The following is a 24,226-nucleotide window of genomic DNA, read 5'->3' as shown; positions in this document are numbered from 1 at the left end:
ACTGTTCCTGATGAATTTGATGTCCTAGAGCAACTGTATTGCAAGCAAACAACATCAATATGGATAAACAATGAGACCCGTTCGATAAATCGATAGTTGGATCGACTTCCAAGCAAACGGTTAAACTAGGTACTCAGCGGATCCATAGGTGCAACATGGAAGATATACGACCGACCGCGAAATGGGCAAATCGCTTGTTGCGGCCTTTAAGTTCTATCTATCATCGACTAGAAAAACATAACGAGATCCTTCTGAGTGTCGCGCATTCGAAACTCAAGGAAAGTGGTGATGCAGGAGCTACTAGGCGTATTCGATCCGCTCGGGTGAATAGTGCTGAGGAAGGCTGCTCCTACTCGGACGAAGAACCTGGCGATCCCGCCTGGGTCCCTGGAAGGCCGATCAAACGACGAATACGACATAACTACTCGGGTAGAGGACGAAAGAATGGGACACGAAGACGCAGCAGGCTGTCAATTCACAGCCCTGAACGACGGAGAACTTTACCCGGTGCGATCGAGATTGCGACTCCCCTCATTACCGGCAAAATGAAGCAGCCCGTGGAATCGACTTCAATTAGGAAACAGCTTTTTCGAAATGCTTTACTCACAGATAATATTGGAACGAGCGATCAACGCAGGGCAACGCGAACGAACAATAGTAGTTACTCTGCTTACCAGGGGTCGTGGAAGGAGGTACTCCACCTTTCAGGGGATGCGGGTCTTGTGGATATCGCACACTTTTTGGATCGCATATTCATCAAATTCCTGAGTAAGACGCGGAAAACTCCAGCATTATCGCAAAACCAACAACAAGGCCAGGGAGCTCGGTCTTTGTTGTCCATGGCCGCGCGACGTCTTCCGGAATTCATAGCAGAAGAACAAAGGATACAGGATGAAATGGATGAGGAATGTGATGTGGACATGTGTGATGCATATTTTACAGAGCTTGAGGCCCATTACGCACCGGGTGGCAGTGGATGGTCGCCACTCCGCGAAGCCGTGCGTGCTCAGGGTATCTATCTAGTCTCGGAGATGATACACAAGGGGTGGATCACTAAGCTCGCCGCCTGTCGACTTCTGGAGGAATGCGTGAGCCATGGTGAATTTGACGCCTTTGAACTACTACTGTCTAAACAGCTCACAACCATTAACACATATGATAACCCCACAGCGTTCGATCCGCACAGGTTATCCGTTTATTGTGATGATCCTATCCGTACTCTTGGCGCCTATTATTCAAAGTCCATCGGAAGCTGTTCGTTCGTTTTTGAGGAGGTAGCAAAACTCCTTTTACGCGGAGCCATGCCTCCAGAATGGATGGTTACTAATTTGTGGAAACGCTGTGTAGATGGGGCTATCAAATCACTATCCGCAGAGTGTCTTAATTCAGCTTCTGCGACACGGTTGATTGAAGCCGTGATACTTTCAGCGAGTGGGATTTACCGGGTCTCAGACGTGCTTGTTTCTCGTGGGAACAGTACTAATGCACTACGTGGCCGTCTGAGGGACACTCGTGCTTCCGCATCGAATACACCAAATTCCCTCGAAGGCCAGTCACCGTGTCCTGTGCCAATTCAAGATGCCTTGAACAATCTCACTTCAAGTCTTATTACTGTGCTGTGTGGAATGTATATCGCACGATCGCAATCCGCAAGCGATAGCGACAAGGTGGTCGGCGTGAAAGTCAGAAACACACTGAGACATCTAGCCTGCACCGCTCAGCGGGCTACTGGCTTGGGACGGTCGTGGCAGACAGAGAAGATAACTTTTCAATCATTACGCCGTGGGTTTATCTTAGTAGGTAACTGTATGCTACAATGCAGCGAGCCAGGGCCGTTGGAACCCGTCTGTCCGTCGAACTCGATTTCAAGAAGAAACATGGAGAATTTCTTCATATCATTAGCTTCTCAGCAAGAATCAATCAAAGAATTGGCGGAGCTGGCTCGGCAGGTTGTTCAGTTCTACGAGCGCAGGCGCAAGAGCGACCGAACCAGGATATCCCCAGGGACCCGGTCCATAGTCTCACAGCTTGCTGGATTAACGAGTCTTCATGGATACTCTTTATTCCTGTTGAAGGTGGCGGCAGAAACCGCCATGGGGCTGGCTGAGTCTACCCTGGATGCTGATGATCATACCTGGGCGGTTGAAGTCCAAGAGAAAGCGATTCTCTTCCAGCAAGGCCAGGATATGAAACAGTGGCCTACATCTAGTAGGGAAGACCTGGATGATAGCATTGGGTTGTACCGGTGGGAAGAAAGCATTGGTGAGTGGGTGGCCAGCACGCCTGCAGCCAAAGCCAAATCTACACAGTGGAATTTCACCTCGAAATCCAATCCCACGAGGTTACAGCAACCGGCAACGATCGCGTGCTCGACGAGTTGTATATCGGCCAGTTCTAGCCCGTCGAGTGATGCTGCTTCCAGTGTAACATCATCTGCGCCATCCGTCTCAAATAAAAGAACTTGCACGGGCCCTAGTTTAGGCTCTAAACCGAGTAAAAGGCTTCGCTCGAGTCCTGTGGAAAGCCAAACCAGTGATTCGCCGGTGGCGCCCGACCTCCTGTTTGAAGAATCACCGATAGCCGCCCGGACCAGGGCTGCGCGTGGGGCCCTCAAGGAATTGGTCCAACCGAAAGTCCCGAACAGGTTCACCAAGGTAGAGGTTGTCATTGTCAATAAGAACATTTCAGCCTTAGACTCAATGACTACTAGCAGATGTCACCCGCAACCTACCGTTAGCTCGAGTCGCAGAAAATCCTTCTCAGCGTATCCCCAGGCTTGCAAACAGCCATTCATCGCCTCTGTTGCCAACAGACGCACCATACCTTGCTCACAAGATGACGATAGTGACGACGAACTGAGTTTTCTCTGAGAGCATTTCTTTTTGATTTGGCCGTAGTCCTCCCGGAGGTGTGAGGAATCCGATTTTTTTAGACACTTCTTGGTTATCGTTCCTTTTGTCATTGGCATTTCCACCACGCTTTCTTTTTGGTCTGCCGAACTTAACGACACGTTTCAGGTTTTTCCTTTCTCAGTCTCTCTTTTTCTTTGGTGTTTCTTTGGAGCTTTTATCTGATAGTAAATGATACCCGGGCATTCGTGGGATGTTTGGTTTGGGTGGGTCGTTTTGGGTACGCTTTTTTAATTTCACGATGTTGAATTAGCCTAGACTAGTTGGCGCCAAAGATAGAAATGAATTAACTTGATACAATTTCGCAGTGGATGAGCCTTGTTGACCTGGCGTTGGAGCCCTTGCGGATGGAGCATTCCGTATATTAAGGGCTCGGACATGATGTCTAAGACTAGAGACTCCGTGCTAACAATGTTGGGTAGGGACTAGATGGGGAGATATGACTCGTCCTGGTTTTCCTTTCAATTTCCTGATTGGGGAATTCTCCGGTGTGTCCATTTGAATTTTGATGTATTTCAACATTCATGACAGAAATGATCGAGGTTTTCTTTCCTTGAGAATGAACGGCATTGTTTGGTCTTTGAGGGAGTTGATAAGATCTCCCATTTTTTGGGTATTGAATTCTGTGGTACCGGACCTCCCCGATTCCATTCCATACCCAAGGTCCTGAGCAAAGTACCTCTTTCTTCCATGGTACCGTAACCCTAGATTGAACTCACAGCAGTTATCATTCCTTATGCATGTCTCAAGACTATGGAATCCTGAGTGTCTCACAGTGGATCAACGGTATAATAATGTAGTGTGTAGAGTAATCAGTAATAATAAGAGCTAATATACCAACTTTCGGGATTTCCTTTCCAATTTCCCGCGTGCCAAGACGGAGAAGGTGTTTCGGTAGATTAAGTTCTCATCAGTGTGATGGATCAATAACACTTGCATAGGGCAGGTAACACGGAATTCCATGCATTCGGGCTGTGAGGATGCAGGTACGACGTGGGAGTGTCACCATGGATGAGTGGGATACGACATGGTGGTAGGAGTCCAAAATAGTAGTACTACATATATAGTATGGGTTTGAATATAAGGTTCCGTGACTTAAACGACTACTTACTAAGTACTGTACTGTTGCAAACACTCCCTTCCTTCTCATGATCACCAGACGATCCGCCCGTTAGTAAGTATTGATTTGATTTTTATTTTTACTTTCGTATTTTTATTCTTGAAGGCTGTGCACCATGAAGTAAATTAAAAAGGAAAAAAAGAAAAAAAAGAAAAAATCTCCAAACCCACTCTTCTCTCTCGCCCTTCCTCTCTCCACCCTATTTCTCCTTTGCCTCTCAACTGGACCGAGACTTTTGACTATTCAGGTACAAGTTTAATTTAGCACCAATTCTTAGCTAACATTGGTCCACTAGTACAAGAGGTACCGACGAATGCAAGCCTGCCAAGCCCTAAGATCTCGTCGCCTACAACCCCGTTGTTTCATCGTGGAGCCACTCAGAAGACGCCCTGCCCTTGCCGCCACAGTATCGTCGCGGCGTTGCGCCCACCAAAGGGAAGGACACCGTCATGGCTCAACCACATTGCTCTGCACCGTGAAGTCTATCGATATCATGTCGTCTCCATAGTGGGCCCCCAAGAGATGCCTCCCAAAGATTTCCCTTTCCTCCGTCCCCGCCATCCCTAGCAATGAAATGGCTTGACCTGTTTTCTTCTCCTTATTACCTTCTCTCCTTTCGTGAACAGTTTGATCGTTTTCCTTCCAAATTTTTTTTTTTTCGCTTCTTGGCAGAAGTCCTGTGGGTTTCTTGCTACTGTTTTTGTTCCCTTTTGACAGCTGTAAAATCTAACAAGAAGTGACTGGTTCACCCAATCTCACATTCCTTTCGTTGCCAGCCGACCTTTGCGATCCGCATCCAAACATTCAAATACCCGCTTCTACTGGCATCGCCATTCGTTGGGTTCAAAAAAAGCCGGGTTGTCTCCGCTACGTCGTTCTTTCATTGTTCAGCGGCCTACCTTGCAGAAAGGGAGGATACCGTGCCGGCAACAAGGTCATTGTCTTGATACATTCCCTCAGCATAGAAAGGGAACATCATACCTTAAATACCTGGATCTCTCGTTGAGTACGACCATCACGTAATAGCTTGCATGACGAGTTAGCTGGAGCTTTCTCCTTTATCACTCTCTTCCCGGGTTTCTGGTATCGGCTGAGCTGGTCTCGCATACAATCTTCAAGTCGTCTAGGAAGTCCGCTTGTTGACTGTGACCCTTTTCATCATTTTTTTTCCATCTCACTTTTCGCAATTTCTCCCATTTAGGGAAGGCTTGTGGTAACCATGAGTCACCTACTTTACTGTTTGTCCCTGGTAGGACTTTCTTCCGCAACTGTTCTGGAGAAACGTGGTGGTGACTGGGCGATCTATGAGTTAGTTAACGATGACCTCGCCCGGATCACTTTGATGGTTCTCGGCCTGATGGCGGCATTCATATATGTTTGGAAAATGGCGTTCCGGATCTCCCACCATATGAGACGATTGGCGAGCTTCAATAACGAGGGACAACGTTACTTCCTCTCACCCCATGAGACCCTCTCGTTTTTGAAAAACCATGTCATCTATGCACCATTGTTTGGCACTCGGCATAATCGGGAATTTCAGTTGTCGCGAGCTGTTAACATGGGTACCTTACCTAGTCGCTTCCATGCCTTTATCCTTATCGGAATCATCGCCATGAATGTGGTCGTTTGCGTTGTGACAGTTCCATACAAGAAGGAGGAGAATACTGTTTCTGGTGTCATCCGCAACCGCACTGGTACCATGGCCACCGTGAATTTGATTCCTCTTGTGCTGCTGGCTGGGAGAAATAATCCCTTGATCAAACTGCTCGGGGTACCCTTCGACACCTACAACCTGATCCACCGCTGGCTTGCTCGAATCGTTGTTTTTGAGACTCTTGCTCATGTCTTCGCTTGGGCTATCCCTAAATCGCAGAAGAGTAAGTCTCCCACACTTTGTAATCTAGGATGTCAATTGGGGGTGCTAATCATTGCTTAGTTGGCTGGAGTGCGGTTGGGAAGGCTCTTGGAAGTAGCAATTTCCTCTTAGTCGGCTTGATTGTACGTTATTCTATCATTTTGACCCTAATACATCTCATGCTAACCTAGCTCCAGGCTACGGTCGCATTCGTGGGGCTCATGGTGCATTCACCATCTCCCATTCGTCATGCATTCTATGAGACTTTCCTCAATCTGCACATCATCATGGCCGCGCTCTCATTTGGCTTCCTGTGGGTCCATCTCAACGGGCTTCCGGCGCAAACATACTTGCTCGTTGCTATCGTTTTCTGGGCCCTCGAGCGAGCTGCGCGATTTGTGATACTCCTGTACCGGAACTGTGGCAGAAAGTCAACTACTGCATTGGTGGAGGCCCTTCCTGGGGATGCCATGAGAATCACATTGAAGATGGCGCGGCCTTGGACTTTCAAGCCTGGTCAGCACATTTATTTGTATATTCCTAGAATTGGACTCTGGTCGTCACACCCATTCTCAGTCGGTTGGAGCGAAGCGGAAGAGCTGGTTACTGATGAGAAAGGACTCCCGGTGACCCGGCAAGACATGTTCGGTAAAAAGCACACTAGCTTGTCTCTGTTGGTTCGTCGCCGGACCGGCTTCACTAACAAGCTGTTCCAACGGGCCCTGATCTCTCCGAACAGCCGAGTCACCCTGCAAGCTTTCGCGGAAGGACCCTATGGCAGTATCCATTCTATGGATTCCTATGGTACGGTTGTTCTAATTGCCGGTGGTGTCGGAATCACCCACCAAGTACCATTCGTCCGCCACCTCGTCCAGGGATACGCAGATGGTACTGTTGCAGCTCGCCGCGTGACTTTGGTCTGGATAATTCAATCTCCAGAACACCTCGAATGGATTCGCCCGTGGATGACCAGTATCTTGGCCATGGATCGCCGCCGGGAAGTTCTGCGGATCATGTTGTTTATCACGCGTCCTCGCAACACCAAGGAAATCCAGAGCCCAAGCAGCACGGTTCAGATGTTCCCCGGCCGACCAAATATCGACACTCTTATCGGAATGGAGGTTGAGAATCAAGTGGGTGCGATGGGTGTGAATGTATGTGGAAATGGTGGCCTGAGTGATGACGTTCGACGAGTCTGCCGCAAGAGACAGTATCAAACCCAGGTCGACTACATCGAAGAGAGTTTCACCTGGTAAAGGCGCGAGATGGCTGAGTTGGCTATTTCAATTTCGAACTCTGTTCATTCTTACTCCTGCCTCGATCAACTCTACCTTTTTGCAGACGTATGTGAGGCATTCTTTTATTAGGGTATATATATAAAAACAAAAAATGTATCTTGGTTCGTTTATAGGTTATGTTTTAGTGGTGATGAGAGTATATACAATCTGGTTATGGCCACCCTTGCATATATCCATACTCTACTGTAACTTGCTTTCCGCAGTGCATGACTGCTATCCTTGTCAGTTAGAATAACAGAGTTCTCTGATTACGGCACGGCAACGCTTGGTAATTCGCTGACCTCAAAAAAAAAGAAGATGCTAGATCAAGTGGAATGTTTCAGCGGAGAGTTAACTGACAGCTTAGAAATCAAGGCCGAGTGGGGCTCGATCTCAGCACGGACTTGTGGCATCATTCATTCCGCAATTTATTAATCATCAAGACGCGGGGTCATTGTCTCTTTTGAGTATGTTTCTTATATCAACCAGACCTCCGGTTTCTCCTCGTCGATTAGTTCCTACTTCTTATCGTTACGGTCGCCTATACCACTTGCCACTTCTTCAGCAACTACGGTGTTTTCATTCCCAATACTCAGCTAAGATGAGCCGACCCGATATCACCTTGTATACGACTCAGACTCCCAATGGAATCAAGATCTCCATTGCGCTAGAAGAGCTGGGGTGCGTTTCCGCTATGATCTCTTGACTGTATTCAAAGAGGTGTTAATGTGAAACTTAGTCTTCCCTACAAGGTAGAGAAAATCGATATTAGCAAGAACACCCAGAAAGAGCCGTATGTTATCCCGTAGTCGGGATTTGAAGGAGGGATGCTAATTCCGCTCAAGCTGGTTCCTTGAGATTAACCCCAATGGCCGTATTCCCGCCCTGACCGACACCTTCACCGATGGCCAGAAGATCCGTCTGTTCGAGTCCGGCAGCATTCTCACCTACCTTGCCGAACAATATGACAAGGACTACAAGATTTCCTACCCTAAGGGCACCCGTGAGTACTACGAGACGATCAGCTGGTTGTTCTTCCAGAACGCTGGAGTGGGCCCTATGCAAGGCCAGGCAAACCACTTCGTGCGCTATGCACCCGAGCACATTCAGTACGGCGTGAACCGGTATACCAACGAGACGAGACGGTTGTACGGCGTGCTCGATAAGCACCTTGCTAGCTCCAAGTCAGGATACCTCGTTGGTGACCACATCACGATTGCGGATATCTCGCACTGGGGATGGGTTGCGGCTGCTGGATGGGCCGGTGTTGATATTGGAGAATTCCCGCATTTGAAGGCGTGGGAGGAGCGTATGGCGGCGAGAGACGGCGTCGAAAAGGGTCGCCATGTTCCCGAGCGTCATACTATCAAGGAGCGTTTGCAGGATAAGGAATTCATAGAGCAGGAGGCGGCCAAGGCCCGGAGTTGGATTTTGCAGGGCATGAAGGCCGATGCTAAGCAGTAAACCAAATGGCTTTTGAACAATTTTTTTAAGACATGACTTGCATGTACAATGATTATATACTTCAGTTAACTTTGTCGTGAATGATCATTCATTTGTTTTCAAGTTCAAGCTCAGCCTCTCTTCTTTTGGGGGACGGTAGCTTAGTCATTAGTGCTCACGTGGATACAAAAGCTTGCCACCTCGTCTGCAATTTACTTTAATATCACCTCACTTTCACCTTCATTATTATCTTCATTTTTCAATAATAGCCACTGTTAATAGATTAACTTCATTTAGCAGTGTGAGTCTAGAAAAGATGGCCTGGCGCAACCAAGGAGTCACAGGCTCCAACAATGTCCCTCTAGGCCGGAGACGGTTTGGTGGTGATGATCCCGAGGAAGAGGATAGCCGTACAGCAACTCCTTCGTCTCTTGGAGACCACAAGCGTGGTAGAAGTCCGGTTCGATGTATGCTAATTTATACTGATCTTGATCGTTCATGTTGAAGATTTTACTGACCTTTTCTAGCTGACCCTCCAGTTGACGGTGTCAAGAAGCGCAAAAAGCGCAACCGTTGGGGCGATGCGCAAGAGAACAAGGCTGCTGGTCTTATGGGCTTGCCCACGATGATCATGGCGAACTTCACCAATGAGCAGCTCGAGGCATATACGCTCCATCTCCGTATTGAGGAGATCAGCCAAAAGCTTCGCATCAACGATGTGGTTCCCGCGGATGGTGACAGGTACGCGCCTTGCTCCTACTCAATGCGGTCGGAATCTAAAACTTAGCTAACACATATCCCACACGTAGGTCTCCTTCACCTCCTCCGCAGTACGATAACTTTGGCAGACGTGTAAACACTAGAGAATACCGCTACCGGAAGCGCCTCGAAGATGAGCGCCACAAGCTTGTCGAGAAGGCCATGAAGACCATTCCTAACTACCACCCGCCTTCTGACTACAGACGTCCTACCAAGACCCAGGAGAAGGTCTACGTCCCAGTGAATGACTATCCAGAGATTAACTTCAGTATGATAACTAACCCTCTAACTCCTAACCATTCCTGTGTTGTGTACTCCATGACTCTTTGCTCGAGTCGGGCTTCTGAAAAAGACATCGCCCGTCGGTGCCTTTTCGGCTCGCTTCTTGCTAACCCTTGCTACGTGATGTTGAACATTTTATCTTTGCTCTCCCATTTATTTCTAATATCAGCGTGAACTAACACTTAGCTTTTTGCTACCTTTTAAAGTTGGCTTACTCATAGGTCCTCGTGGTAATACCTTGAAGAAAATGGAAACCGAATCCGGTGCCAAGATTGCTATTCGTGGCAAGGGCTCCGTCAAGGAAGGAAAAGGGCGTTCTGATGCCGCTCACGCTAGCAATCAGGAGGAAGACCTCCATTGTTTGATCATGGCAGACACTGAAGAAAAAGTTAACAAGGCAAAGAAACTGGTGCACAATGTTATTGAGACGGTACATTTTCCTCAGCCCCCTTTGAATAGGTTGATTGCTAATGAATATTGCCAGGCTGCTTCGATTCCCGAGGGTCAGAACGAGCTCAAGCGGAATCAGCTTCGAGAACTTGCCGCGCTCAACGGTACCCTCCGTGATGATGAGAATCAGGCTTGTCAGAACTGTAAGTACATCTTTTGCACTGGATCTTGTTCGGCTTTCCTGACTTGTTTAGGCGGTCAAATCGGACATCGCAAGTATGACTGTCCTGAACAGCGTAACTTTACCGCCAACATCATTTGTCGCGTATGTGGCAACGCTGGGCACATGGCTCGTGATTGTCCTGATCGTCAGAGAGGCACTGACTGGCGTAACAATGGTGGTTACGGTGGCGGTGGCAGCCGTAGAGCTATTGGTGGAGGTGATGCTGTTGATCGTGAGATGGAGGTAAGCGCCATATTCTACCCTCGAGTTCATCAGCCCTATGCATACTGACACCGCTCATAGCAACTCATGCAAGAATTATCTGGGGGAGCTCCAGGTGAAGATGGCCATGTCCCTCGCCGCATCGAAGCCGGCCCCGATCAGGGTTACGACGACCGAGATGCGAAGCCTTGGCAGCGTGGGCCACCTAGTGATGTGGCTCCTTGGCAGCAAAGAGGTCGAGACAACAGGTCCCGTGATGACTACGGATCGCGTGACCATGGAAGTGCACCCCCATGGGCACAGAGCCGCGGGGGGGATTATGGATATGGTTCGCATGGCGGATACGGAGCTCCTGGTGCTGCACCCTGGCAGCAACAAGCCGCACCCCCGCCCCCAGGCGGACAGGCTGCGTATGGTTATGGCTCTTATGGTGGATATGCTCCTCCTGTTCCGGGTATGGGAGCCCCTGGGGCTCCTGCGAGCATGGGAGCGCCTCCTCCTCCCCCAGGAATGCCTCCTATGTACTACGGCTCCGGTGGTAGCCCTCCTCCACCACCTCCTCCCCCTGGTGACGGACCACCTCCTCCTGTATGTTTTCCAGGACCCATGTGGTTTGGGCGAATGTCTTGCTAACCTTTGTTATAGCCTCCGAGTGATCAACCACCTCCTCCTCCCCCTCCTGCTTAAGGAGTCGCGCTATCATACCTCGTTTATTGTTTGATGCTAGGTGAAAAGGGGGGAGGGATATGTGGAGTGTGGTTTAATTTGCTAAAGAGCAGAGGGAGCGGTTTACTAACCTTTGTATTCTGTAGTTTGCCGAGGTTTCACGCCTTGACACCTAGTAGTTTGCTAATCACAGACGTATTTACGTGTAAGTGTCTGGAATGTTTCTTTTTTCTATTTCCTTGCCAGCTACGATGTGCGTTCAGTGTCCCACTAGAGATGTATGTTGTTATCGGCTGGAAATCCCTTGCAACGTGCTTTCCAGTACAGCAGGTAAAGAGGTGGCTGATCCTCGGAGCTGCAGGTGTGAATTCGAGTAAAGTAGAATCAGTGCGCAGGAAGACATACACCGAGGACAATCTGTGTCTTTGAAGATCCCTCCGGTAAAGTCCACCTGGATAGATTTAGGGTATAGTAGATAGTCTACATCGATTGTTTTCTGTAAAACAGAGTCTTCTATCGCAGATTCCCGTTCGACATAGCTTTCAGATTTAGGGATTTAGTGAATCATGAGGATAGCCTAGCAGGATATGTTTCTTGTCTCTTTTCAGTGTCCATCCTAGTCCGGAAAGGAAACGTATGAACCAAATGATGATCGTGTTTTGAGTAACCTATTCCGCGATTCATCCCTTATACCTTTTAGTTCGTCTCTTCAAAGTTTGGCCATACACTCTCTACCCTTCTTCATTTCCTTATCCTTTTCTTCTCTTTCCCTGACAGAGACTTTGTCAAAACTATCAGCTGTCCACAATGACCCACAATACCAAGTTCTCTGGGAACACATCCCTTCCTTTGGAGCTATATGGCGAGGTACGTCTTAAAAGGACATTGACAATATCAGGGCTGATATATCGATTGAGGTTACGAAACACTATGCCTGACGGATTTTGCTTTATGCGCTGCAGCCTTAAAATCCTTCGACTAGTCAATGAGTTATTCTACCAGAGCGCGTCTCGTCTTCTATTTCGCCGGTTTGATGCAGGTCTAAGAGAAATATCGATCTTCTTCTGTGATCTAGCACCTCAGAGCACTGGAAAAGCTCTGTCAAAGTGAATATGGCTGCTTCGTGCAAAACCTCCTGGTTGGGTGTGTTCTAGAGACGGGGGCTTTCCAGGCGTATCATAACTACCTTAAAACAAAATTTGCCTCTTTCCTTGAACGGCTTTTGTCTTTATGATGTCTGAAGGTATGACATGGTGAGACGACAGGATTGGAAGAGGCTGTCATCAATGCCCTGCAGCATGGATCACTCCCCAATCTGGAGGTACTGTGTCTCTGAGGACTGACACTTCATTATATGAGTCCTTACCTGTATCCATCCTTCATAATATCACCTACCTCTACCTGCCTTGATTAAGATTTTGGTTGTGAAAGGAAATACAATCAGGGACAGTCGTTTTGGCCTTGTCCAGGCATGCCCGTATCTTCGTCATGTCGAAATCGAGGGGCTTCAGGCGTCCAAAGATCGTTCCTTGTCGTTTGTTCACCGGAAAGCCCCTCTAGAATACTTTAATTTCTTTTTATAACGAAACTATCTCCTATGAGAAACTGAGGTTGCTTTGTAATTCTCGGGAGACCTTGATGTGTATTATATTGTCTTAGTCGACCCCCAGCTTTCAAACGGCACACGGGTAGGTGTTTATGGAACTAAGCAGTTTTCCCCGGCTTTACAGGTTGGATGTGCATTTGCCACAAAAAGATTTCTCTATACTCGTGCTCAGTGAATATAGTCTCTATTCTGAAAAATGCTGGACCTTTACGATAGACAGCACGACCAGCCGCTTTAGGCAGGATCGCGCGGCATTGAATTGCTGTCGCTTGCAAGTGATATGAAACCGAAGTACATCGAGCTTTAGCTGGAGGGACCTGTGTAGACTGCGCTAGCTATCGCGGATCTGAGTCCAGGCTATTTTTTTTTTTTTTTTTTTTTTTTTTTTGAGCTTCGCGCTATACTCTTGCTTAAATGCGCAAAGATAAGATCATACCGACCGTTAATATCAGCCCTCGCGCGGTTGTATGGTGACATATGATCTTTTAACATAAGAAATTTTGCTGCGATATTCAGAGCTGGATCTTTCACAAGCTACTAGAACCAGCTCCTATGATAATTCCTTAATGTACCAGGACAAGTATGACTAAATGAAGAGTCTACACAGCCACGGCTTTACTTGATTAGATTGAATACATTCGACGTACATGCATGGATAGATAGTAGAGACATCGACCGAAGCATCTAACCATGGTACACATGCTATAAAGATGAATATGCATCCAATGTCCAAGGTGACATCATAGGTGAAAGAATAATGGCGAAGTGCCTGAGGCACTATATAAAAGCATTGATGTTGAACTTTCATAGAAAGGTCAGTTCTTTAAATGGACTCTAGTAGACCACTTCTGACCTTGTTCTTATTGTCAAGGGTCTATTCTGTAGTAGTCAGTTTTTCAAAATAGCCACATCAAGTCAGTCATGTCTAATGCGATGCCGATCGAAAAGCAAATCAGGGCCAATGATGCGGCCTTGAGTCTTAGGGAACTCGTCAATTATAAAAAAGTCTGGATTATGTGAAATTTGTACGGCCCTTGCGCTAATCCTCCTAGCACCATCCATGGCACAGGCAGTTGAACTAAGCAGACGATACCTGGGAGTCCTTGTGAATGCACAAACGTGCATCACTAGTAATACCTGACAACAAAAAGTGCATTTTACTCCATATATCTTGGTCAATTTGCCTAGCAACTCGGAATGCCACATTCAGCGTTGTGTATAGATGACGAGACCTTAGCCACTGAGCTTTTCGTATTACTGGGGCTGGTTTGGGGGAACTTCTCTTGGAGGCCATAGGAGGTTTGTTTTCTATCTGATTTCACAGGAATAGATTCGAATGCAATCCCAAGCATAGACTATGAAATATTGTGCTGAGAAAAGGGTGGATCTTCAGGCTTAGTGAAAGTTGTTCAGGTTTTCGTGTAGCTCTCATATGTTGTTGAACAATCTCACCGAACGTCCATGTAAAAACCCTGGTTTGCCGAAAAATACACGCAAACCTGAATGGGTTTGCGCCCTTATCACGACTTAAGGCAAAATTTAAGGCATTTTTTTTTTGCTAATACCACAAATGTGGTGTACAAGTCTCCGTCTGCATCAATATACACAATCGCATACAGATAGAAGGACTTGATTGGTCCGGGTGTGTTGATACACCGCCTTTACGCGGTCAACTTTTTCTGCCGCAAAATTTGGAAGAACTTCATGAAGCATTCAAAATCATCAACGAATTTGAACAACTAACAATGGCGCTCTCCCGCTCCCCGGAGCCGGTATTGGACGATTCCCACGAGTCCTCGGGCTCTTCAGACGTCGAGCAAACGGAATTGCAGAACCGTGCCCCCAAAAGAAGACGTCTATCGGAGTCTTCAGTGGATTCCTATGTTGCTCCGGCGCCGCTCCCCACCCTCTCTCGTATCAAAAAGAAGGAAGCAAAGGATGATAAACCCGCCACAACAACGGACAATGACAACCCTGTTTTGATTCGCGATGCTCTTGAGATTGGGTTGCAGGATGAGGAGTCATCGTTCAAAGCACTCAAAGTGGCACCGTGGTTGGTCGGTTCCTTGACGACTATGGCGGTTAGAAAGCCCACGGCCATTCAAAAAGCTTGTATACCTGAGATTCTAAAAGGAAGAGACTGTATTGGAGGAAGTCGGACAGGTTCAGGAAAAACGATCGCCTTTGCGGTTCCTATCTTGCAGAAATGGGCGGAAGATCCGTTTGGAATCTTTGCAGTTGTGTTGACTCCCACAAGGTACGTCGCCAGTCGTTTAAACTTGAAAATCATTAGGGGGCTACGATACTGAACATTCTTCTTAGAGAACTTGCGTTGCAGATCTACGAACAAATCAAGGCGATTTCGGCACCTCAGAGCATGAAGCCGATTCTGATCACTGGAGGCACAGATATGCGAGCTCAAGCACTTGCTCTCTCTCAGCGGCCCCATGTTGTGATAGCGACTCCCGGTCGACTAGCGGACCACATCAATACGTCTGGTGAAGATACAGTGCGCGGATTGAAGCGTGTCCGCATGGTCGTCCTTGATGAAGCCGATCGACTTCTGGCACCCGGACCAGGAAGCATGCTTCCCGATGTGGAAACGTGTCTATCTACTCTCCCTCCGTCCAGTGAACGTCAGACGCTCCTGTTCACCGCGACACTGACTCCCGAAGTGCGCGCTCTCAAGTCCATGCCTCGATCGGAGAACAAACCTCCGGTCTTTGTCACTGAGATATCCACCGAGAATCTGGGCACTATACCTCCAACGCTCAAACAAACGTATCTTAAGATTCCCATGACACACCGCGAGGCCTTTTTGCACGTGCTTCTATCTACGGAGAGCAACGCCACAAAGCCCGCTATAATTTTCTGCAACCACACTAAGACCGCCGATCTCCTGGAACGGATGCTCCGCCGGCTGTCTCATCGGGTCACCTCACTCCATAGTCTCCTGCCCCAGTCCGAACGTAACTCTAACCTAGCGCGTTTCCGGGCCTCCGCTGCTCGGCTCCTTGTAGCGACCGATGTCGCATCCCGTGGTCTAGATATCCCCTCCGTTAGTCTGGTGATCAATTTTGACGTACCACGGAATCCGGACGACTATGTTCACCGTGTCGGTCGAACCGCCCGTGCGGGACGGTACGGTGAGGCGGTTACCCTCGTTGGGCAGCGTGATGTGCAACTGGTTCTTGCAATTGAGGAACGAGTGGGGCAACAGATGCAGGAATGGAGCGAGGAGGGAGTCAGTATCGAAGGACGGGTGGTACGCGGCGGCGTGCTTAAGGAAGTTGGAGAAGCCAAACGAGAAGCCACGGGGGAGATTGAGGAGGGCCGAGACGTGTTAGGACGCAAGCGGAACAAGTTGAAAAAGGTCCGGTAGGCTTTTACATATATAGGACGTGGATTGTTTGTAAATGTATAATGAGGTCTCTTGTATCACGAAATGATTGTTCTTCAGCGACGTTTGATTAGTTGAATTGACTTAGGCCCTGCCCTGTAAGTGGTTTGCTTATTGAGTTTCATCATTTTCATCATTTAGGTCTATAGATGCTAGTAGTCTATACTACGATGGAGTCAATCGGTCCTCCTGCCTCCAACGGTCCCAGGGCTGCTAGTTGATTCACTAGTCTAACATCAAGGTGGTATTTCACGTGAACCCACCCACTCATTCATGATCTGATGTTTTTTTTTCTCTCATGCGTGATGTAATTATAGTATTAGTCTAGACTATTCCGCCAAGACTGAGGGAAGGAAGAACCCTTAGGTTCTTCTTCGTTCTTCTCCTTGAAACTAACAAACCATGGCTTAGTTCATAAGGGAAAGCATCCAAAGGGATTTTAAGTTTCGGCTATTGTGATTACTATGGGGAATGGAGGTTGACAATCGTATGATTGACTTGTCAGTTGCCAACGGAGTCCCTCTGGTACCCCCATCGGCTGATCCCGTTTTTCCCTCTTTTCCAAGATGAACGGGACAAAGGAAGAAACGAGTACTAAATGTTCCTCAAATGTTCGTCCGGTCGAGACGAGACAAAACAACGACCAGTTCCAAAAGTACCCAAGTTCCAGGTTTGCCAAGAACCGAAAGGGTCAATAGTTGAGGGAGTTCTTACATGAGAAGTACTACGCCAGTGGGAAAACCTTGATTGGGGGAGGTCAGGTGACAGGGAACCCTTCTCCGCAGGCAAAACGTGACTCGATTCGACGACGCTCCAAATATTCTGAATCACAGAATACGACGTAACTCCATCGCTCATTTCAAGGGGAAGGTGCAAATTCTGATCCATCGCATGACTTCGGATGCATGACTCCAAAATCCAACGCCCCTCTTTCAACTAATTGTCTCCAGCCCCAGAGTTTTGTTTCGAGGTCGGCATTAGTTCGAGTTGATCCCCCAAGATGTTAGACGAGGTATCGAAAAGGGCTAAACATGGGATGGGGGTGGATTTTTTGAACATCGTCATTATTCCTCCGGTATGTTAACCCCTCATCATCCATTTTTTATTTTTATTTTTATTTTTATTTTTTTGGGTTCCCAGCCTTCCAGAAACGAGCGATCAAAGCACGTTCCAAGGAGGACGCCGCGGTCATGCATTGTCATTCCTCTGGCTCTCCACCCGTTACCTATATGGGGTAACTCGTTCAGTGACGGAGACACTGACGAGTCTCGTTGCTGGACGAGGCGGATCTTCGGCAGTGTCCGACCACTTCGGAGTGGAGCGCATTGTGCCGTTGCCTTGAGACGAGACAAATAGGAATAGAGAGAGAAAAGAAGGGGGCAAAAATGAAAGAACAAGAGAAAGGAAAGCAGGGAATAGGCAACCTCTGCGTCCAGCGCAACTATTTTACCTGAAGACGATGGTGGCAGTAAGCTACGTCCGCTGTAGTCGTAGGATCTCTCTTGCTGTGTAGAGGTGATCCCTATGTCATCCGTATGATCTTCTGCAACTATTTCCCCCCGGTAAAAGAGCGGATCAAAGTCAATTATATTAAAAAAGAAGAAATCGAAGAAAAACAAAGCAAAAAAGCAAAGCAAAAGAACGAGGGAGAGTGGGCAAATCTCATTATTTTATTGACAGTGTTGGATTGGAATCTCCCATTGATTTGCTCTCTTTCCTCCATTCAGCGCCCGAACAAAAGTGGGGTTTTTTTTTTCTTGTCTTTCTTTTGTCTTCTTACTTGGCCTAAAAGAGAAGTTTCTACGCTCGAACCGTCTGACCCTCTTTTTACTTTTTCCTTATTTCTTTTTGTTGGAGTTGGCTGGTCCTTCCCGAGGGCGCCGGCTTGTCTTTTTTTTTTTTTTTTTTTTCCCCTTCTTATTAACATCCTGTTCTTTTTGCCCTTTTTTTTAGTAAATAATTTTACCTCACATCTTCCCACCCTCAGCCCCCTTCTTCCTTCTTACTTGTCTACCATCTGGTTATCTCTTTATCCATCATCAATTTCCTTTATGTCACTCCTTCCGCTGGCCCTCTTGCTAACTTCTGGCCTTATTCGCACGTCCCTCCTAACTCACTAGCCGCGCGTTTCTTGCGCTTGAAGTTATCAATCACCCCGCCGGAAAAAATCCTTGAATTTTTATTTTTTTTTCCGGCGGCTACTATCACATCGGTCTTGAGGCTTTTGGTGAACAAGGAAGGAAAAAAAAAAAAAAAAAAAAAAGAGTCTGCCGTCGTCGGGTTCGGCACTTGGGATTAATATCAGTTACGAAATTTTTGTTAAACAATATTTTTTCCTTCGTTTCCGAAGGCTCGGGGTGTATCTCAATACACGCAAAGGAAATCTTTTTTTTTTTTTGGGAAAGGCCGAGGGGACAGATATACTTCCCCCAAATAGAATCCAATGGTCTCTATGGTTGAAACCTCCCATACCAATCCAAATGACACCGCCATGGATACAGTTGTCCCTAAAACAGAGCCTACTATACATGAGGGATCTATCAGTTCAGCGGTATCAACGCCCGAAGCTGAAGGCGAGATCTTAACACAAGATGTGGCCCAGACGCAGAAGCGAAAGGGTGGAAGAAAACCTGTACGTAAGATCTATTCCCCTTCCCCCCCTTTTTTACTTTTTTTTTTTATTCCTACCCGCCATGTGGTTGTGTGTGAGATCAATCCGGGGCCCCGCATTACGGTTATCATTATCATCGCACATTATGTGTTTGATTCGATCGATCACCTTTCTTATCTCTTGCCTACCCTGGTGGCCTCTTTTTATTTATTTGTTTATATATTTATGTTTACGCTTATGTATTCCACTTACCTTATCTTGACCTTGTCTTGATCTTGTCCTTATCGTCATGATCGCCCGGCTTAATTGTTTAAGCTTCTTTTTAAGTTAACCTTCTTCTTAGATCTATGCGACCTCTGAAGAACGGAAGCAACGCAACCGCCAGGCCCAAGCTGCATTCCGTGAACGTCGGACGGAGTACATCCGTCAGCTGGAGTCAACTATCAAGCGCAATGAAGAGTCTCTGCAGACCTTGCAGCAGAATCATCGTACTGCCGCCGATGAATGTCTGATGCTGCGCTATAAAAACTCGTTATTGGAACGCATTTTGCTGGAAAAAGGTTCGTCATCCAGTCTTAGCCTTTTATGGAGCAAAGGAAGTAAAACAAACATGGACTGACCATGCATAGGGATCGATGTCCAAGCAGAACTACGCTTGAAAGCCGGGGGTCCGGCTGGCCCAGGGAAGCCCAACCTCATGGCTGCGAAACCACCATCCGTCTTGGAGCGTGCGGCGATGAATCGAAATTCTACTCAGAGACACCCTCCTGGAATTGCGCCCAAAGGGGACGCGTTCGGAATGCCGCAAACCCGTGACGGAGCGTACGGCATTCCATCTCCCCAATTCCAGGCTACGCCCCCGTCCCATGTCTCCTCGCCGTCGCATGCCAAGTCCCCGGGGTATGCTTTCCAAGGAGTCATGTCCCCGGCGGGAGTCGATCCTCAACAGGCTGCGCAGCAATCACGCTTGTCGCACTCGAGAAACCTTAGTCAAACCTCGCCCCCCATGAGCGTCGCCCAGTCCGACACAGCTGACCCTAAGTCCGCGATGCCGGGGGGTGCGGGTCCCAGAGGCCCTCGCGTCGCTTCAGCATACTATCCATCACCATTTCAAAAGCACTATGATCAACTTGGTAGGTTGTCTCTCTCCGACAGCTCTCTTATCCACTATCGGTAACTAACGATGTCTTTAAGAACAAGAGTATGACGCTCAGGCAGATCTAATCGATGAGGAGCATGAATCGTCGGTGGGTGCCTCGCCGTACGTATCTGGCTTTAACGCTAGCGCATCAGTCCCTAATTCTCACTCCTTGGGGCCCCATGGCCTCTCCCAATTCAATCCACATTCGGGAGAGGGGTCTAACGGAGCATATAACAACACGAACCAGCTCTTGGGCAACTACGAACCCATGCTCGATGCCGACCCATTTGGGCTCAGTGCGAGCATGCATTTCCAGACTCCGTTCAGCTACGAACAGAATAATACACGTCACTAAACTCTGTCTTTCCCTCTCCACTCCCGGTCGAATACTTCCGGCTACCCAGTGTTAATATTATCTCCCCCTCTTTTGTTATGGTCGTCTACGATCCGTCGAGGAATTATACCCATAAGGAAAAAAAGTTAAGGCAAAAGAAAAAAAATTTTTGGCGAAAAAAATAAAGAAGACAGGGATAAGAACTGACTTACTCTGTTTCACATCCGGCTTCATTCTGGCATCCCTCGGCATGGCATCGGAAGACAAAAGTGATTTCAAGCATTACCCGGCGTTTGCGGTTGATACCATTTGCTTGTGTTGTTGTTGATTCAAAAAAGAAATGCTTGCGAGGTTTTTCAAGGCTGGTTGTTGGTGTATATGATGAGCATACGTGATGTGATGCCTACCAAAGGAGACTGCCGAGCAGATCCTTCGGGTCGTCCTCTCGATTCTCTGGACATATTGTTATTATGTTGATTTACGTGGTGGCACGGTTGCTTTTTGTTATTGTTTTTCTACGATGATGTCTTGGCTGGATATACTTTTACTTTTTCTGTTTTTTTTCCCTCTATTATGTATTTCGAGTCAAGGAAAGAAGGAGAGAGAAACAAATCATTTCTCTGTCTCTGTTTTTCTCCGGTGCCTTCTCCTACTATTAAGGTATGTACGTACAAGGTTTGCGGCTATAATGGAAAGTTGAGAGTGATGTGATTGGAGGAATGGGAAACTTCCCATGGGAGAGCATGAGGTTTCATGACATAGCTTCGTGTAAAAGAGTGTGAGAGAGAGAGTGAGTGACGTATCTACCACCGCCTCTCCTATAACTTTGTATTACCATTCCCAAGTACCCGGTACTTCACTGCTGCTCATACAGTCCATGATGCCATAGGGAAGCCCCGCGTGACGCCATAGCCGGGCTAAAGCCCTAGACATCTACCAATCATAGGCCGCATACCCGAATTCGCTTAGCGAGCAACCACACCTTACCGGATTCGGACGGTGCAACCACAACCCAAACCGTAGTCTCCAATCCAAGTCATCCACCGTCACCCCTTCCTCATCACCATCCCATCCATTTAGGAGAGGCCGAATACCTACATCGTATAGGTTTCTGCCTTGCTCGTCGCCTTCCGCCCTTTTTTCGCACCGAATTGCTGCGATAACGGAGAGCCTTCCCCGGAAGGCCCCTCATAAAACCAGGCGTCATGGCCGACGTCCGGTCCAAGGTGCGTGCGAGAGAGCTTTCAACTGCCGTTAAATCGGGTCCTGGAGCTGCTTCAGTCCCTAGCCTGTGGTATTTCGGAATCAGATCGATTGGAAATCAATTGGCAGGCTCAGAAGTGCCCGGATGTTTGATTTAATGAAAGAAGGAAAAAAATAAAATAAAAGAAAAGAAAGGAAGAAAAAGAAAAGGAAAAAAAGCAGAGCTGACGAATATCTCATATCTAGAACCTTTACGAGCTTCTTGGTAATTCTTACCCACTCTTGAGTTGCATCCCGTGATTTTTCTTGGTTTTTCCAACCTTCGATTAGTCTCAGGATCTCCGCTGTCAATAATTACATCATCTAACGCTCTTTTCGCGATTCGCTGCAGGCAATGATCCCGAGTTAGACCCCAACAGACCCCCCGCTCCTCCCACGAAAGCGATCGATAAGCCCGCGCAGCGTGTCGGTAAGAGGGACGCTCCCAAGGAGGCTCCCAGCACTCAGCCCCGTGCCGGCCAGAACTCTCGCCGTGGTAACAACGTCTCTGGCAATGAGGCCGGTATGTGATCGTCTTTTGTTATATTTCTGCGTGACTGGGCTTCGGGCTAATTCCGGCTCCCATGTAGCTTTCCGTGACCGCAACGCTGGTCGCAACCAGAACCGTGAGAAGCCCACTGAGGAGGGTAACCAGGGCTCTCGCCGTGGTGGACGTGCCCCCCGTCATGACCGCCAGTCCCGCACCGGCCAGACGTAAGGCTCCCTTGAAGTGCTAGGGCTCAGCTGAGTATCATCCTTACTGACATTTTGTCTTCTTCTGTAGCGATACTGGAAAGAAGGTGAACCAGGGCTGGGGTGGCCAGAGCGGCGAGAAGGAATGGGCCGATGAGCGCGCCGGTGAGAAGATCGCCCAGACCGACGAGAACGAGCCCCAGACTCCCGCTGAGGAGGCCCAGGAGCCTGCTGACAAGGCCAAGTCGTACAATGACTACCTTGCTGAGAAGGCCGCCGCTGGCGACTTCAGCGCCAAGCCCGTCCGTGCCGCCAACGAGGGCACCAAGGCTGATTCCAAGTGGGCCGCCGCTAAGGAATTCAAGCGTGACGAGGAAGACGAGGAGTATATCAAGGCCAGCACTGACAAGGCTAAGCGCGAGAAGGCTCGCAAGGAGAAGAACTACCTTGACGTCGACATGCGCTTCGTCGAGTCTCCTCGTGGCACCAGCGGCCCTCGCGGCCGTGGAGGCCGTGGCGGACGTGGTGGCCGTGGTGGCCGTGGCAACGGTCCTCGCGGTGAGCGCGCCGCTCCTGTCACCGTGGACGAGAAGAACTTCCCCACCCTTGGCGGCAAATAAGTACTGTCAGTCTGATAGTAAAGGAGGGGTAATCTACCGGCGCACCTCTTACGCTGGTCTCTTGAAAGGTTGAAAACGGAAAAGAGTCTTAAAAGAAACCCTTACGATGCCTCATCCTGGAAAGTGACGTGATATGGATTGCGGGAAATGACACGAGACGAAATCATTCGGTCCTCGCATTTAGGTTTAAAAGGCCCCGATGTAATTTGATTTGAATGTCAAAAAATAGGAAAGTGAGAATTCAAAACCAAAAAAAAAAGTTCCCTTGGAGGACTACAGGTGTTAAAAACCTGTAGTTGTCTTCGTCTTTTTATTTTTTTTTTTAAAAAAAAAAAAAAAGGAAAAGGAAAAGTGGTGGTAGGCGTAGTGTCATTCTTCAATTTCCGGATGTAGTAACCGATATCAACTGCTCCCAACCCTCACCAACAAACAACAAAACTCAATACCTCCAAAATAGTTTCAATCCAAATCCAATCTATTCATCCAACCTCCCTCAGCCCAACCCCTTCCTCCCCTAACTCGTAAACCCCAAAATCTCCCCTCCACATCGCCACCAACCCAGCCCTAACCACCTCCCTCTCCAACCCCTGAATCCCCAATACATTCACCCGTCCCCCAAGATCAATAAACCCCCCCTGATCCAACTCCCACAGGGCCTCCATCACCCACACCCTGCAGCTCATCTCCTCCCGAAACCGTGACGAGTACGATCCCCGCGGCACGTTCCCCAGACACTCCTCCATCGCCTCCCGGAGCATCTCCGCATCGTCCATGACGTCCACCTTGACGGCCGCGATGGCCGGGCTCGCAGCGTTTGGTGAGAGGAGGTCGATGGGGAAGCTGCTGTAAGTCCAGGTTCGGGGATCGAGATCAGGAGAGGGGGAGGGAGGGTGGGTTAGGTCGTGCTTCGTGCCGGTTGTGAAGGGTGGGTGGGTGTTGGTTAGGTAGAGGGACCAGTGGAATGTGGAGGGGGAGGAGCGGGATTGGAGGAGTATGTAGAGGGTTGAGGGGGTTAGGGTGTTCATTTCTTTCTTTATTTTTGTTCTCGGTTTGGGCCCTTTGTTTTGGTGGATGTAAGTAGGGTTTGGGTTGGAGGATGAACTGGGTAGTAGGTTGGCGTATGTGTGTTGTTGAGGAAGGAGTGTGTAATTTAGGGAAGAATGCATGGCGAGGAATTGCGAAATTTGGTTTTTTTTTTATATGGTTAGTAAGGCGCTTATGGGTGTTGGGAGTTTATATATCGTCCTCTGTTCATTGGTTTGTTTTGTTCTTCATTTCTGGGAAGGACGGCGGCGTAGAGGGCCTAGACTGGTGGTTTTACAATCGAGGCCTGTTGGTCATATCGACACTTGTGTGTGCATTCTGACTTCTTGGGGGGAAGTGATGTGTGGACGATGAAGGGCAGAGTCCAGACCCTGCTACATTCGTCTCGT

At 48.2% G+C, this 24,226-nt stretch overlaps 11 protein-coding genes across 11 annotated transcripts; 10 read left to right on the top strand and 1 right to left on the bottom strand.

Moving 5' to 3' along the window:
* The first annotated feature begins 66 nt into the window (after window positions 1-66).
* On the top strand, window positions 67-3,147 carry BDW43DRAFT_214380 (uncharacterized protein). Its single transcript, XM_032039308.1, has one exon. It carries the CDS (start codon window positions 156-158, stop codon window positions 2,868-2,870), a length of 2,715 nt encoding a protein of 904 aa, XP_031895412.1. The 5' UTR covers window positions 67-155; the 3' UTR covers window positions 2,871-3,147.
* Window positions 3,148-4,893: 1,746 nt separating this feature from the next.
* On the top strand, window positions 4,894-7,334 carry BDW43DRAFT_214212 (ferric reductase family protein). Its single transcript, XM_032039306.1, has 3 exons — window positions 4,894-5,906; window positions 5,966-6,027; window positions 6,082-7,334. The coding sequence occupies exons 1-3, from the start codon at window positions 5,249-5,251 to the stop codon at window positions 7,138-7,140; spliced, it is 1,779 nt and encodes a 592-aa protein (XP_031895411.1). The 5' UTR covers window positions 4,894-5,248; the 3' UTR covers window positions 7,141-7,334.
* A 428-nt stretch (window positions 7,335-7,762) lies between these two features.
* On the top strand, window positions 7,763-8,625 carry BDW43DRAFT_303794 (glutathione S-transferase family protein; the record flags this gene model as incomplete). The annotated part of the gene is made up of 3 exons (XM_032045477.1): window positions 7,763-7,842; window positions 7,901-7,954; window positions 8,007-8,625. 3 exons carry the CDS (start codon window positions 7,763-7,765, stop codon window positions 8,623-8,625), a joined length of 753 nt encoding a protein of 250 aa, XP_031895410.1.
* A 148-nt stretch (window positions 8,626-8,773) lies between these two features.
* Window positions 8,774-11,734, top strand: bbp (putative zinc knuckle transcription factor/splicing factor MSL5/ZFM1). The gene is made up of 7 exons (XM_032039307.1): window positions 8,774-9,071; window positions 9,132-9,345; window positions 9,414-9,631; window positions 9,852-10,501; window positions 10,562-11,068; window positions 11,126-11,351; window positions 11,508-11,734. Exons 1-6 carry the CDS (start codon window positions 8,921-8,923, stop codon window positions 11,165-11,167), a joined length of 1,782 nt encoding a protein of 593 aa, XP_031895409.1. The 5' UTR covers window positions 8,774-8,920; the 3' UTR covers window positions 11,168-11,351; window positions 11,508-11,734.
* A 33-nt stretch (window positions 11,735-11,767) lies between these two features.
* BDW43DRAFT_290842 (uncharacterized protein) lies at window positions 11,768-12,753 on the top strand. Its single transcript, XM_032043554.1, has one exon. It carries the CDS (start codon window positions 11,954-11,956, stop codon window positions 12,254-12,256), a length of 303 nt encoding a protein of 100 aa, XP_031895408.1. The 5' UTR covers window positions 11,768-11,953; the 3' UTR covers window positions 12,257-12,753.
* Window positions 12,754-13,773: 1,020 nt separating this feature from the next.
* dbp8 (ATP-dependent RNA helicase DBP8) lies at window positions 13,774-16,249 on the top strand. Its single transcript, XM_032043553.1, has 2 exons — window positions 13,774-15,009; window positions 15,075-16,249. Exons 1-2 carry the CDS (start codon window positions 14,498-14,500, stop codon window positions 16,132-16,134), a joined length of 1,572 nt encoding a protein of 523 aa, XP_031895407.1. The 5' UTR covers window positions 13,774-14,497; the 3' UTR covers window positions 16,135-16,249.
* An 885-nt stretch (window positions 16,250-17,134) lies between these two features.
* BDW43DRAFT_213947 (uncharacterized protein) lies at window positions 17,135-17,597 on the top strand. The gene has a single exon (XM_032039304.1). It carries the CDS (start codon window positions 17,230-17,232, stop codon window positions 17,506-17,508), a length of 279 nt encoding a protein of 92 aa, XP_031895406.1. The 5' UTR covers window positions 17,135-17,229; the 3' UTR covers window positions 17,509-17,597.
* On the top strand, window positions 17,397-18,365 carry BDW43DRAFT_213970 (uncharacterized protein). Its single transcript, XM_032039305.1, has one exon. It carries the CDS (start codon window positions 17,688-17,690, stop codon window positions 18,270-18,272), a length of 585 nt encoding a protein of 194 aa, XP_031895405.1. The 5' UTR covers window positions 17,397-17,687; the 3' UTR covers window positions 18,273-18,365.
* On the top strand, window positions 18,366-20,259 carry BDW43DRAFT_322897 (bZIP transcription factor; the record flags this gene model as incomplete). The annotated part of the gene is made up of 4 exons (XM_032049642.1): window positions 18,366-18,784; window positions 19,107-19,323; window positions 19,393-19,896; window positions 19,958-20,259. The coding sequence occupies exons 1-4, from the start codon at window positions 18,596-18,598 to the stop codon at window positions 20,257-20,259; spliced, it is 1,212 nt and encodes a 403-aa protein (XP_031895404.1). The 5' UTR covers window positions 18,366-18,595.
* Window positions 20,260-21,191: 932 nt separating this feature from the next.
* On the top strand, window positions 21,192-22,901 carry stm1 (putative telomere and ribosome associated protein Stm1). The gene is made up of 5 exons (XM_032039303.1): window positions 21,192-21,464; window positions 21,688-21,706; window positions 21,833-22,003; window positions 22,071-22,194; window positions 22,265-22,901. Exons 1-5 carry the CDS (start codon window positions 21,444-21,446, stop codon window positions 22,791-22,793), a joined length of 864 nt encoding a protein of 287 aa, XP_031895403.1. The 5' UTR covers window positions 21,192-21,443; the 3' UTR covers window positions 22,794-22,901.
* A 371-nt stretch (window positions 22,902-23,272) lies between these two features.
* Window positions 23,273-23,818, bottom strand: BDW43DRAFT_315785 (uncharacterized protein; the record flags this gene model as incomplete). The annotated part of the gene is made up of 1 exon (XM_032048144.1): window positions 23,273-23,818. One exon carries the CDS (start codon window positions 23,816-23,818, stop codon window positions 23,273-23,275), a length of 546 nt encoding a protein of 181 aa, XP_031895402.1.
* Between the last annotated feature and the right edge of the window lie 408 nt (window positions 23,819-24,226).

This window comes from Aspergillus alliaceus, assembly GCF_009176365.1.
Source record: "Aspergillus alliaceus strain CBS 536.65 unplaced genomic scaffold BDW43scaffold_63, whole genome shotgun sequence".
NCBI classification, from domain to species: Eukaryota; Fungi; Ascomycota; class Eurotiomycetes; order Eurotiales; family Aspergillaceae; genus Aspergillus; species Aspergillus alliaceus.
The sequence above is the reverse complement of the archived record's forward strand: the minus strand, read 5'-3'. Positions and strand labels throughout refer to the sequence as shown.